At 38.7% G+C, this 14531-nt stretch overlaps 2 protein-coding genes across 3 annotated transcripts; both read right to left on the bottom strand.

The window, feature by feature from the left end:
* Positions 1–7: 7 nt before the first annotated feature.
* LOC136280454 (neurexin-4-like) lies at positions 8–4311 on the bottom strand. The gene is made up of 4 exons (XM_066165630.1): positions 4174–4311; positions 2623–2879; positions 1359–1470; positions 8–651 (listed from the first exon to the last, which is right to left on the bottom strand). Exons 1-4 carry the CDS (start codon positions 4262–4264, stop codon positions 11–13), a joined length of 1101 nt encoding a protein of 366 aa, XP_066021727.1. The 5' UTR covers positions 4265–4311; the 3' UTR covers positions 8–10.
* A 3462-nt stretch (positions 4312–7773) lies between these two features.
* On the bottom strand, positions 7774–13090 carry LOC131771086 (neurexin-4). Of its 2 annotated transcripts, XM_059086839.2 has the most exons (5): positions 12831–12953; positions 11858–12117; positions 11502–11749; positions 10455–10569; positions 7774–8841 (listed from the first exon to the last, which is right to left on the bottom strand). In XM_059086839.2, exons 2-5 carry the CDS (start codon positions 11988–11990, stop codon positions 8225–8227), a joined length of 1113 nt encoding a protein of 370 aa, XP_058942822.2. In that variant the 5' UTR covers positions 11991–12117; positions 12831–12953; the 3' UTR covers positions 7774–8224. The 2 variants fall into 2 exon arrangements, with proteins under 2 accessions (XP_058942822.2, XP_058942823.2); XM_059086840.2 differs by lacking the exon at positions 11858–12117 and having other exon boundaries at positions 12831–13090.
* Positions 13091–14531: the final 1441 nt, after the last annotated feature.

The following is a 14531-nucleotide window of genomic DNA, read 5'->3' as shown; positions in this document are numbered from 1 at the left end:
GGTTTTACTTTCAGTGTTTTCCGTAACACTTGAACTTTCCCAACGTATGATAACCGTGTTCATTAACGTTGTTTTTTGCTGTTCCTGAATCTCCAAATTTCAGTTGTTTAACTGGCAAATGTAATTTGTTTGTGAGTAGACCTGTGTCTTCCCGCCATGTGTTATCGTTCATGTCACAGTTACAGTAATTTATTTTATTGTTATTATTTGCGCGCTGTTGGCAAGAGTTGTCCATTCCACATGCGCATTTGCGTGGGCTAAATACAGATCCATTCCAGTAAGTCATGTTCATGGAATCACGTGACACCCACCAGGCAAAGTCTCTGTTCTTATACATCCTTACATGAAAACACTCAAACTTAAACTGTTGTTCGCAGTGCAGGGAGACGTTGGTGAGGCTCGCTAGCTGAGGAAAGCTTGCTCCTGTGTAAACGATCTCGCGTGAGTAACAACCCTCTGGGTCACATCCATCCACCAGTGTTCTGCTTTCGCTGTCGTGACTTATAACTGTCACGCCAACTCCGTTCTTGTCAGTCATGTTACAGGTGACATTATACGGCATCAGTCCTCCATCACCGTCAGGATCAATGACGTAATTGCCGCTTTTTGCTTCAGGGTGAATTATCCTCAGCTCGCTGCAAGACTTGACCGCTAATGAGAAGAAAAGATGTGATACATTTTAATATCTTCTGCTGAGGTTAGCATTACGCACGCCTTGAGCGGAACAGTAGCACCCTGCGCACAGTAATTCTTCACAAAATAATCATAATTGCGTTTACGGGGACTAACTATTCTGCCCAAAGAATAGAAGGATATTTGTTTTACAACGAGGAAGTCGCCATTTAGCTTAAAATGAAGAAAAATTCAGGTTAGCCCATTGATTTATCAAAGGAAGACTTATTTAGTGTCTCGAGACCAAGGGTTGTGATGATAAAATTATGATGAACGGGCACTGACCGTGATTCCCATCCTTGGTTTCTTAGAATCTATTCTGATGGATCCTCAGTCCCGTAACCTTCGCCCTCGATCGTGATCTTCTAAGTAAACTGGTTATGCGTCGATCTGATTTTAAGGTTCAACAACTCCCCAGCATTCCCAGGAACTTCTGAGCCATGTGCTCGCAAAAACGAACTTTTTGCTTTTAAACATCTCCATGTTTTAAGTTCAAAACGCGTATTCCGTTGAAAAAGACTTGACACTTTTGGTTCAAATTTCCCAACTCAGCCAGGCGAGGTTTAAATTCCTTTCCCCCCCTCACCCACGGGCAGGGACGACATTCAAATGCCCGTGGGTTGCCCAGTGGGTGATGCTAAAACTTCCACTTTATGACAATGACTATGTTCGCTCATTTATATTACCTTCACATTTTATTCCTTGGAGTCCAGATGGGCAAATGCAACGAAAACCTTTATTTGTAAATCCAGCTTGACAGGTACCTCCATTATAACATGGGTTACTATCGCAAGGATTCTGTTAAAATTTATCGTCATTAAATAATAACTCAAACGTCAAAGTTATAAATATAAACGTATCAACAACTGCTTTGTAACTATCTTTAAGAGAAAATTTCGGGTGAAAACACGCTCATGTTGAATGAAATTTAAAATACATCTGAACCAATCAGACTAGACATGTTATTTGTATTTAATTTAATTACTCCAGTGATAATAGAAATGCGCGCGCTCTGATTGGTGGAACATTGCATCATATCTCGTTATAATCACCTTGCGCGAGGTAATCATAGCAGGGGCGCCAAATTTCAAGGTGGCTGCCTCACGTTTTGGAAAATTTAGCTCGAGAGGTGATACACCGAATAGAAGAAAATAAAATCCTGCACAGCAATAGAGATTGTTTTTGCTAATTGAATTGAATAAACCTGTTAAATTCTAGTGGAAAAGTGCTGCTTATCTGCTTAGCCGAGCAATCATACTAAAGACATTATTCGCCGAAAGCGAAAAGAATATCATTCAACAACATCCACTTCGCCGTCGGCGAATAATTGTTGCGAATAATAGTTGACTTCAGCGGCTAAATGGGAAAATTCCAATATAAAAGATAGCCCGTGAAAAAAGAGTTTCGCACAGTACTTTAATTAACTGGTTAACTGTGCTGGAAAACTTTTACGTTTGTTAGCAGATGTGCACATCTTATTAATGTGGTGTGCTGTTCTTCTTTTTGCGTTAACTTCATTTTTTAAAATGTCATTTTAATTTTACATCTTGAAATGGTGCTGTTGGTAAGAGGCGTAGACAACTTGATACATCGCGATTTTTGGCAAATTTTACACTGATACCATTTTAAAAAGTCTTGAGCCATCACATGCAGATCACACTGGCGTTTTCAGTCATCGTATCGAATTTATCTGTAGACCGGCTTTGTATATAAATTTTCTTATCCTTTTGATTTTGTTTTTTTCTGCTTGTTTTAGGTTGTTTCTATGGGCTGCAATGTTTTAGCAGCAAAGATGATGTCGTCTCAGGAACAGCTCAAAGATAACTTTGATCATGAGTGTTCCATTCATAAAACCTATAAACCACCTTCTTAATTCGCACGCAAGAAGAAAAAAAAGAAAGAAAAAAAAAGATAATAAGCTCCAATCTAGTGACTGAAATGCTTATTTACCTCAATAGCTCGGTAATAACTGTCGGCTACTTCCTGAACGACAGTTAATTGGTCTACATCAGCTGTGGCGTTATTTAACTCACACTTGTATTTCCCTCCGTAAGAAGGTCTAACATTGATGGACACACAATCAGGCTCCATATAACACATCACGTGGCACTCTCCTTCATAAGGTAGTTCTAAAATCTTGATCACGTGGCCCGTAATCACTTTGTTTGGTATTGGTTCCATGAATAAAATGTCGCGGCAGTTGTCACCTGAATAAGACCAAAGAAAGTTCCGACGGAATACGTTAATTTTCAATTTTAACTTTCCATTGCTTTCAAGAATTCTTTGTCATCAACTTTAAAATCACAATCCCTGGTTGAAATTGTATCAACATTTAAGCAATTTTATAAGCAGAGCTTTTGCATCTCATTAAGCTTTTGATGAGTGTCAGGAGCGTATAATAGCTCCTGGAAATATTTTGCGAAATTACATTTAGCAAGAATTCTTCAGATTTGGAGGTACTTCGATTTGAAACTTTCGCGAATTGATTGGCGCCTGATTCATTCGGTGAACTCAAATGGCTAAGCATACTTCAGTTAAAGACATTCTGAAAACGCTTGACTAGAATGTACTAACGCTAAAGAGGTTCTCGGCTTCGGTTATACCTCGATCCACGTATTTAGACTATTTTTTAACAGTCCCATTTCTGAATTGAGAATTACCTGACAACGTGAAAGCATTTTTTTTTTTAACTCCTATCCCTCTGGAAGCGCGATTGCGAGAAAAGCGATTTTACGACAGACTGAGTCATAAACTTCAAAAGATCTCAGTATAATTACAAAGAAAAAACTTCACTAGGGGAATTCTCCATAAGCCATTTTCGCGCTCCGAAATTATCACTGCATGTCGTTAATAGGAGGAAGTTGGCATTACTTATTTACGATTGTAAAGACAAATAAAAAGACAAAATTAAAATTTTCTAACACGTTACATAGCTAGGTAAGCAGACTTTATCATTTTTATCTAGTGCAATGTTTTAAACGGTCAAAAACTTTGGTTTCCTTGCCTTGTATTTTATGTCCTATTTTTCATAACAGTAGATCTTTCTCGAACTGTGCTCTCGAAGACACGAGGCAGGTGTGGGATCTCGACTTCCCGTTGATTAAAGGTTCGAACGAAACAATAAGAACTCAAAACTATGAAAGCTTAGTACTATGCTTTTCTGCTTTGGTATTTATTCCTTGAGACGTTTAAAATTAAGTGCGTTTAGGAAATTGAATTCAAAGGGCTATGTTGTAGAACATAGCAAGCAGAAGTCGATGCTAACTCATTGTGTTAATTTAATTTTTTCTTTGACTCGGTCTCTTTGAATATCGACAGAGACCAGGGCTATTTCACCAAAGAATTGTCCAACCACATTTAATCAAAATATAAAACGGTTATGAATTGAGGCTTTCGTTTTTTTTTTTCACTGAATTCGTGTTTCTATGCTTGTAAATAGGGCAATGAACACATCATATATTCAGCTGCTTTAGGTCATTGCTTTCTTATGACATTACTCACCAGCGTCAGCGTAAACCGGTGGCGAAATGATTCCAAATAAAATGATGACGATAAATGAGGAAGTTGAAAAAGCACTCTTGAAGCACATCATTCTTAAAGAGACAGCTTATTTGTTCGCGTAGTTTAAACGGTATGCTGGAAAAACACGACAGCTCCTGTTACAAGTTTATTTGTTGTGTGCGTGACAGGAATTTGTGTATTTAGAGGACCACACAACAATACGACAGGTGTTTTAAGGCAAAATGCCCAAACGACTTCTCAGAAATTTCGGGACAGCCAGAGACCATGGGTCTCGATAAAACAATCGTCGAACAGCTTCGAATCAAAGGGGAAATGTAGGGTCACTGTGTCAAAATTCCTCTATTCGCGCTGACGAAGGCCTAACGCTCCAAACGACAGCTTTGAAACTCTATAAGGTGGCCAATTTACATGATAAACTCAATTAACAAAATTTAATTACCCTGTTATACTCTCCCACCAACGCAGCACCACAATATCTTTAGAAACTTACCCCCTTTATTACTATGTTTCTGTTTGTTCTTCCCTTTTCAGCCCTCTCTGAGTAATTGTTAAATTTTAACTTCGCTTCGAACATCTTAGGCTCTTAGTAATTCTCTGAAATCCTTCGAAAACCCATCACGAGCCTCTGTTTACTAACCACTCAATTCATCCTTAGGCCTGACAAGTACACTTCGCGTCGAAACGAAACCGCTGCTTTATTTTCAACTCATTTTTAGCCTCATCAGCTGAAGTTATTTCTATCAAATTCCTCTATCCAAAGCGTATAACTGACACTGGTACTGGCACGTTACTGCTGCAGTTAATTCAGCAGTCGCGGTTGGCTTAGAAAAATGCTTTGCACTCGCCTTAGTTCTTGGAGGGGCAGCTGATGGACGTTCCCAAGAGTTCAACTACTTAACATTCGTCCTGATTAGGAGAACTCCTGGTGCGTTGTTTGGCATCCCTGGATGCCAAGGGAAGCTATGCGTGAAAAAGCGGGATAATAAGACGGCAGTTTCGTTTCAACGCGAAGTGTACTTGTAAGGCGAAAGAGGAAAACGCTAAACGCCCTTTGGATCGTCAAATAAACGTTCGCCATCAAACCCAAACCGCTGTTTTATATTCCTCTTCCCTGAACATTTTGTTCCTGGGTCTTCGAGGGTGATTTTTTGGGTGATATGGCCTTGAGTGTTGGTCCAGGTCGAGGGTTCATGTTTTATCAGTCATTGATCAAAAAAAAGAATCGGATAAATCAACGAAGAAATAGATGACAACAATCTTAGTTTATCATTACTATAATAGCGAAGCTCGCAGAGCGTAGCCCCCATTATTATACAAAATAGTAGTAACCCATCAAGCCGAAAAAATTTGGATGAACGACCGTACGACCGTACAAAGTGCTACTTTTAACATGCGTGTCAACTGTACCGCGGGCACGCCAATGCCAAGGCTTTGTCCAATATCCAGTGGTCAGTGCACTGGGCTCCGAGTCGGACGACCCGAATTCTAGTCCTGGCCGGGGCAAGGCGTTGTGCCCTTGAGACGTGCGGGAAAAAAAAAAAATGCGAGCTCCGCTTTTAGGCTTGGCTAAATCTATGTATTATGCATGGCATGCAAATCATTTGGGTGGCTATAAATAAATAATGTGACTTTCAAAGAGTTAACACGTGAAGGCTCTGTTTAGTTTTTGGAACAGATTATATTAGCAATTATTAATAAAGGAACACTCCTGCAATAAGTCTAACGTCTTCCAAAAACATTAGAACCTTTGCTCCTCTGACTATTGGTGATCACTCCAAGATTTTTTTAAGAACTTAAGAGGCTTTTGCGCTGAAATATCATCATAGATAGCACCCTTCAATTTGATCAGAATTATGAAAAACTAGTTTTATGATCATATCGAGGCTTGATATGAGCTGCCATACTAATCGTATCTCGACCAACTTAGCCCTGCTATATTCTCTACTCGTAGCTGAAGGAAGAGCAAGGTCAATATCACAATTACAGCTATGCAATTCCATAGCATCTCGACTTTCTCAAGGTACATGTATCGTAACCCTCCTCGTGATCGAGATCTGTATCTCCAAATCTCAGGTGCTTGACGGGTAGATGTGTTTTGTTAGTGAGGAGGCTACTGTCTTCGCGCCATTTTCTGTCATTCGTATCACAGTTACACTTACGAGCTACATTTGCGCCTGTGCCTTTTATCCCGATTACGCACTTACTGCTCTTAGCTGCTGCTCCGTCCTGATAGGTTATTTTGATGGAATCAGATGACACCCACCAGGCGTATGCTATGTTTTCGGTGAATAGTTTTGAAGATTTACACTCGCATTTTACGAACTGTTCACAAAGCTGGGAAAGCCTGGTGATGCTCATTAGCTGAGGAAAGTTCGCACTCGTATAATGAATGTCACGTTAATAACAGCCGGAGGATTTACAATTGTCCTCTGTTATCCTGTTTTCGCTATTGTGACTTAAGACAGTCACGCCAACTCCATCCCTATTAGTCATGTCAGAGGTGACATTATAAGGCATCAGTCCTCCTTCACCATCAGGATCAATAACATCATGGCCAGTTTTTGTTATGGTGTCGAGAGTCCTCAATTCACTGCAAGACTTGACTTCTGGTGAAAAAGATTAATATTTGATGTTAACTACAAAGGTGACAAATTAATGACGTAGCAAACTACAGATGTCATGGTTCTAGGCTAGAGAAAAATTTAACATAGGGTCAATCCCCATTTAACTTGGGCACTCTGAATGCACGTCGTTCGTTTCGATCAGATCCCGTGCCAAATATAAACAACTTTTTTGTAATAAAATATTTATTTACAATGGCACACATTACTTATAATAACTAAACCCCAATACAACAAATTACCCACAACGTTTGATTCATTCTTCCCATATTGTTTGTGTACCAATAGTCTGAATACCACAGGAAATAGTTTTTTCGTTATCTTTTTCACATTGTTCCCCCGTGTAACCCACTGGACATAGGGAAATTTATTTCTTATCTGTAAATACATAGAAGCAGGTCGCACCGTGGAGACAGGAGTTAAATAGATTCTGAAGGATAGAAAAATGAGTTTCATCAAGACAATTATCCCAATAAAATCAAAGCGAGTAGAAAAGTATTGCATAGTAACGCCTTAATTCATTGGTAGACGTTCAAGGGCTTAATAACCCCCAGATGAGTCCTAATAAGAGTAAAACACCCTCTCATGCATTGCGTGGTAGATGGTCTAAATCATGGGCTTTCTGTTTTCTTAGTTATTTAACAAAAAACAGAACTTACAAACAGAGAAATTTGTGACGAAATGCCTACTGTAGTTTGTCATGAGTTAAATATCCACAACATACGGATCAATTGGTTGACTATATATTAAAACAAGAGATTATGAAAAACAAATTAAATTGACTGAAAGTTCCACCTGGGTGGTAAAGTTTTATTTTATTGCTGAATTCATAGAGGGGTATCGCAATAATTCATTGAATACTTCACACTAAAATTATCAAATATGAAAGCGCTACATAAGGCAAATTCCCCGAAATGTCACATCTATAAACTTTCATTCGATTTGACTAGTCAAAAGCGGCTAGGACTTATATATAGCAAGAGTAATTAGCAATGAAAATGTTACCTTCAATTTAGCTATGACGAAATTGGTTATATAATTTTAATTAACAGCTAACTTTCAAATACTTTAGGTAACATATAACTAAACTTATATATAGTCCCTTCCAAGAGAAGTGGCTGAGTGACTAGCGCTTCCTTAGGGTGTTACAAGTTTCTGGATCAAAGTATGTTTTTCAGTATGTGATACAGTAACACTCCTCGAAGTAAAATTCGATCTTCTTTCATCTAGACTCGAGCCTCTGCCATCCTGATTATTGGTAATTACTCAACAAGTGTTTGTAGGAATTAAAAGCACAAACTTAGATACAAGGTGCCATATTAATTGTGTCTCGAACAACTTGGTCCTGCTGCATACTCAAAGCTGAAGAAGAGCAAGTTCGAAAGACAGTTCTTTTTTTTTCACTACAACTAAGCAATTCCATAGCACTTAAACTTTCCTAAGGTATGGTGACCCTCCTCTCTATCATTATTTGTATCTCCAAACCTCAGCTGCCTGACGGGCAAATGCGTCTTGTTAGTGAGGAGGCCACTGTCTTCGCGCCATATCTTGTCATTTGTATCACAGTTGCATCGACGTCTTTTGTTTACGCACGTGCCATTTATCCCGCATGCACACTTATTACTATTAGCTTCTGCTCCGTCCCAATAGGTCATATTGATGAAATCGCGTGACATCCACCAGGCGAAAGTTCTGTTTTGGGCCTTCGAGAATATTTTTGAAGCTTTACAATCGTACTTTATAAACTGTTCACAGTACTTAGAAACCCTGGTGAGACTCGCCAGTTGAGGAAAGCTCGCTCCTGTATAGAGGATGTCGCGTGAGTAACAGCCTGGGTCTTTACATTTGTCCACTCGTGTTTTGTTTTCGCTATCGTGACTTATGACTGTCACGCCAACACCGTCCTTGTCGGTCATGTTACACGTGACGTTAAATGGTTTCAATTCTCCTTCACCGTCAGAGTCAATGACATACGGGCCGGTTTTCACAGTTGAATCGAGCATCTTCACGTCGCTGCAAGATTTGGCTAATAGTAAGAAGAAAGGTTTACGGTTAGATTCCTTAACCACAATTAAGGATACAGTACACCTTCGCGGATGCCCTTCACAAAAAAAAGATTTAACGCGCTATTTGAGGCATAACTACCATAAACTATATATTAATGGGAAGGTTATAAAATGCACTATTCGAAAAAAACTATTTCGTTTTAAGCTTGATCCAATCCAAATGGACGATGTTTCTTTGAGAGAATTAATCGCGTATCAAATCTGATAGCATAAATAAAAATGTTTGCACAGTTTCAATCCTGTGGGGTTGGTCTTCAACACCATGTGAGGATTTTTCGATATTCTACTCGGTTACTTTGCAATTTATCTGTCAAGTTTGTGATCAAAGTTTTAACAATACGCATTGCGTCGGAGGCCACCGAAAGAGATCATTTTGAAAAACGGAATTCCCCCATATGGTCTTTTAGGTTGGTATCTTGGGAGTCTTCGGACCAAACTTCAAGGAAATACGTAAAGTTTATAACCCTATTAAATCGTTCAAAGAAGACACATTCGCGTAAAAACGAATTACGTTAGTTCTTTTTGCTTCTAAAGTTTTCCCAACAATTCACATCTTTGGGTGACCACACGTCGAGTTATGTCAACACTGAGAAACTCTGAGAAACTAATTGAATCACAGAAGCGCCCTGCAGAGTCTCAGAAGACTCTCAGCGAAAACTTATTTTGCGGGTAACTCAAACAACTACCAGTAACTCGTGGTAACATATCGAGACAGACCATTAATTGTATTCTGTTGAATGGAAGTCTTGATTTCAACTACCTTTTTTAAACTTAAGAGCGGCGCGGAAAAACTTGCTGATCGAATGCGAGCAGCCAAGATTGCCTAAACCACGATCGAATTTGTTAACTTCTTCTGCTGACAGCCAGGCTTCTTTTTCACTTTCACCTCTTCTCCTATTGATCTTTCTCCATTCACTTTCTAGTTGAATTCGCAGACAGATAGCAAAGATCTCCACGTGCAAATGAACCAGGAGATGTTTACGCAATTGAAATTCAAGGACCAGGATGTTTTGCCGCAAGAAACCCTTCGGGAGTCATTTATATTGACATGTCGTAATTGACTATTCACATTTTGGTGGACTAAATAATTCAGTTCAAAAATACGTTTTTTATGAATAACTCGTGTGCGTTTCAATACATTCCCTAAATTTTTTCCTGGAAACTATTGTTCCAATATTAATGCTTAGACTGACATGGGGAAAAATTTAATCTTGTTACACAGGTAAAGAAATGATCTTCGCAAATAAGCCACAGTTAAAGCGATTAGAGAAAAGTTAAGAAGCCGGAAAAAAAAGAAAGAAGGCTTCGTCAAGATTCGAACCCATGCTTCCCGAATACTGTCGAAGTCCGAACTTTTCCAGGCTTCTTTAATTACCGCAATCGTATCAGTTGTGGCCTACTTGCAAAGCTCTTTCCTTTTCCGCAGGTCAAAGCTGGTATCATTTATTTCATTGTAACTAATCTTTTATATGTATAGTAAGAAAGATGACTTCTCTTAGACCAGCTTATCTAAGAGTTAGTTTTGAAGCAAAAAAATATCAGGTATTCGGTAAGAGAAAACATGTAACAATACCTTTGAAGCATTTTATTGATGGGAATCCAATGGGGCAAATGCAGCGAAAACCTTTCCCTGTGAATCCAACTTGACAGGTACTGCCATCATAACATGGGTTGCTACGACAGGGATTCTAAGAAGAATTAAGCAATATGATTTACAAGTCAAACAACTTTAAAGAACAATGAACATGAAAATGACTCTGATTCGACGGTCTTGCATCACTACCCTTTGCGATTGGTCCAGAAAACACATACCACGGCAGTCCTAGCTAATCAGATCACAGGCGGCCTAAGCTCCAGCTGTGAGTTAATCATCTTGCAAAATAAGAGTCATGGCGAAATTATAAGTCTTAGCTAATCAGATCGCAGGCGGCCCAAGCTCCAGCTGTGAATTGATCATCTTGCGAAATAAGAGTCATGGCGAATTATAATTCTTAGAATTTGTATGCGAATATTTACAACCACTCTTAGGAATAAAAAATACAGTCAAATTCTTAATAAAAATACCTCACCTTACTTCCACAGTGCATCGCTTGCTATCGGACCGCTTACTAGGTTGAAATGAACCCATTTTAGCGAGTTATCTATTTCTAGGTTTACTACGTATTTTTTATTCCTAAGAGCGGTCGTAAATATTCCCATACAAACTCTTATAATTTCGCCATGACTCTTATTTCGCAAGATGATCATCTCACAGCTGGAGCTTGGGCGCCTGTGATCAGATTAAAGCTTAAACGATAGTCGCCGTTTTTTTACGCGTGCGTTTGACTGCGTGCACTCAAAGCAGTTTGTGCTCGTTTACATTAATTTATTTCTCATCTTTTACGTTGGTCTTGTTGGCTGTAGAGATTGATCTGTTTCTGGTTCAAAACACCCAGTCGTAAAGCGCCCTATGCCTTTGCTCGAGGATGAGCCTGGTCTCCACTTGACAGAAAATTTGGGTTAAGTCTGCTTTAAGCCCTTCTCCTTTTTTTCCCTGAAAGATTTCTCTTTTCTTTGTCTATCAGGTTTTCTTCAATGTACTAAGCTAGAATACAGTAACAGTAATACGCAACGGGTTTACCTCAACAGCCAGATAGTAGGCAGTGTCCCAGTTTTCGAGGGAGATTACATCAGCTGTGGCGTTATTCAATTCACATTTGTATTTTCCGCCTTGTGATGGTCGCACGTTAATGGACACACAGTTAGGCTCCATATAACACATCATACGGCAACTCCCCTCGTTAGGTACCTCCTTACTCCAGATCACGTGCCCCTTGATTGCTTTATTTGTGATCGGCTCTTCGAACAAGATGATGCGGCATTCGTCACCTGTGGCAAACAAGGCAAATAATGATTCATTTTAATTAAAGCATTTTTTTTGCATTTAGTGCATTGTTTCCCGTACTTTATATCTTGAGAAAGTTTGTAGGCAAATACCTTCCTGCTTATCGTTAATGATGTTTCCAAGAAAACACCGTGCTTTATAATTTAATCCAAACCCTCCATTTCGCGTTTCTTTTCCTTTCCTTGTGCAGTCCAAGTGGCCGACTGAATGACACGCTAAATACATTGCCTATGCTTCAACAAAGCACCAGTAATTTTCCAAAGCTTTGCAACATTCTCGTCGTATTTGGCTTTCCTATCTTGGATGAAGATGATATGTTCATATAATGCATCACTAACGACTGCGGCCAGAACTTTGAAAAAATGAAAAAGAAATGTAAGATGATCCCTCCGAGCTTTGAAAACAGCTCTTTTGATCAATTCGCCTCATTTGTTGGGTCTTCGTACCAGCTCCATCTTATCTCAAAAATAAATTTATAATTGCTACGGATAATCAGTATATCAACCAATATTTGATCCTATTGAGATGTGTTTCCTTCTGTACTTTCTTAGACAAGATAAATTGTAAGGTTGAACGTAAATAAGGGGTAACGATTATAAAATATCTATTTAAACCCTGCATGTAAATCGGAAGGCTTCTCCATGATGGCAACATGAGACGAGATTGTAAAGTAAGAGGTAAAAATCGTGAAACGACCTTAGAAGTAGCAATCGGTTATTAGCATTTCCATGTTAAATGGTCCTGACAAACGTTTCTCAGGATTTAATTGGACGTTAGGGTATAGTTGAAATTTGCTCCTATAATCGTTTCGATGTGACAAAAACATGGTGACAACTATTTTTCTTAATTTTGCGGCTCACGGCAGCCCGTCTCACTTGTAATCTTGCGAAGGAATGGCAAATAAATGACGAACACAAAAAAATTCAGACGATATAACCCAGCTCTAGTAATCTTATATTATAAGGACCTATACCTCACTACACGTTCAACTTAACACATCCTTAGAAGACGCAAAAACAAAAAAAAAACTAGAGCACTCTAATTTATTCCTACATTTACACTTACCAATGCATGCAAAAACTGATGCCAGTCTGATACCTATCAAAACAGACAGGATGAAAGAAAAAGTTATCTCTCCACTCTTAAAGTGGGCCCAAAGACTCATTCTTGGTGGAAATTGTCGGCGACGCAGTTAAACTAGTGTGCAAAAGATATCTATTAAAATTTCCGTTGGACGGGAAGTAGTTAAATTACAGCAGGTGCAATATGTATGGTGTTAAAGGCAGAATTCTAATTAAAACACTTAAGAGACTACTTATGAAAATAACCAGCGAAGTCTTACTTATCCTTTTCTTTATTCAGAAAGCTATATAAACTTATTAAAGTTATTAGCGAATGAGGCTTTTGAGAAATTGAAAACTCATAAGCTCGTTTAATGTGCTCAGTGCCATCCCCGCATGAGCGCTCAAATTATAGGCAGTTCAGGCAGATACCAAAACTGTCTCCTTGCATGACATGTTTCGGCGAAGTTAGGTGACAAAGGATATTTTACAAGAGTTTTATGTTACTAGGATGTGCATGATTAGTGACTGAGCAAAAAACACCTGCAGCGGCAACTAGAACACAATTACGACATATAGATGTATTGGCTGAGCAGTAGGTCCACACGCGAATTTTAAAACTCTACATCTACTACTATTCCACTTCAAACAATAACCTTAGATCACCTTATTTTCTGTGGTCCAAAGGGAATGCTGTAGAATAAATTATTTATGGTTCACATTTGAAATCAACACTGCTTCCTTTTGTTATGCTAATGAGAAAGAAGGCGATGGTAGAGGCGGTTGACGCTTTGAGCCACTCGACGCAATATTTTCGACACAAAAGCAATCGACATTTTTATCGGCTTTTCTATCTAGTTTGTTGAGGTTCTTATGGAGAGAACGGCTCCAAAATTTTCAAGGGTTTCAAATGTGTGTGCAGGGGTCTAGTATTAATTATTGAATCATTCGCAAAGATACTGTTCCCTAGCAACAATACCCATGCACCATGTTGCTGTCACATCATCCGTGATGCTGCCATATTCAGCGTTGCACTTTGCGTTTGCTTCTTACTGCTCTTACGCACTGCTTCTGAGCATTCAGACCTGTGAAAGAAAGATGCACGCCACCCAAAAGCTTATTCTCCTCTTTTTTTTGATAAGATTGATTATTGTAGATCCCGAGAGAAATTTAAATGTAGATACTTCAACAATTAATTTTAACGTTATTATTCTTCACTCGGTGATTGCGCAAACCGAAATTAAAGTCTTAATAGAGCCACAAATACTCTCTCAAATATACACCAGTACGTTTAAAGTTAGAGAAGTTTCACCTTAGGGATTATAGAATTCTCACTGGAATGTAGTCATAATTCAGTCTCATTTACATAAAACTCTCATGAAATAAGATTACTTATAAAATGTCAGAGATGTAATACTTAGCTTGTCATTTCAATTGGTAAATTTATTCCGCCAAAGCTCAATCATACACCAAAATAAAAATAGACTCGTATTTTTTAAGAAAGCGTGGCACTAATTACGGCAAATCCTTCGCAAATATTAACTAAAACTGAGACATTTCTTGTTCCAATATCTTGCCATTTAATATCAACTTCAAAGGATGGTTTGGACTACCGAGCTGTACCTAACTTGATATATTTATCATTCTTTTTCTTGCCTATCATCCTAGAACAACACACGTGAAAAAAGCAGACACGTTCTTGCCT

This window comes from Pocillopora verrucosa, chromosome 4 (assembly GCF_036669915.1).
Source record: "Pocillopora verrucosa isolate sample1 chromosome 4, ASM3666991v2, whole genome shotgun sequence".
Lineage (NCBI taxonomy): Eukaryota > Metazoa > Cnidaria > Anthozoa > Scleractinia > Pocilloporidae > Pocillopora > Pocillopora verrucosa.
The sequence above is the reverse complement of the archived record's forward strand: the minus strand, read 5'-3'. Positions and strand labels throughout refer to the sequence as shown.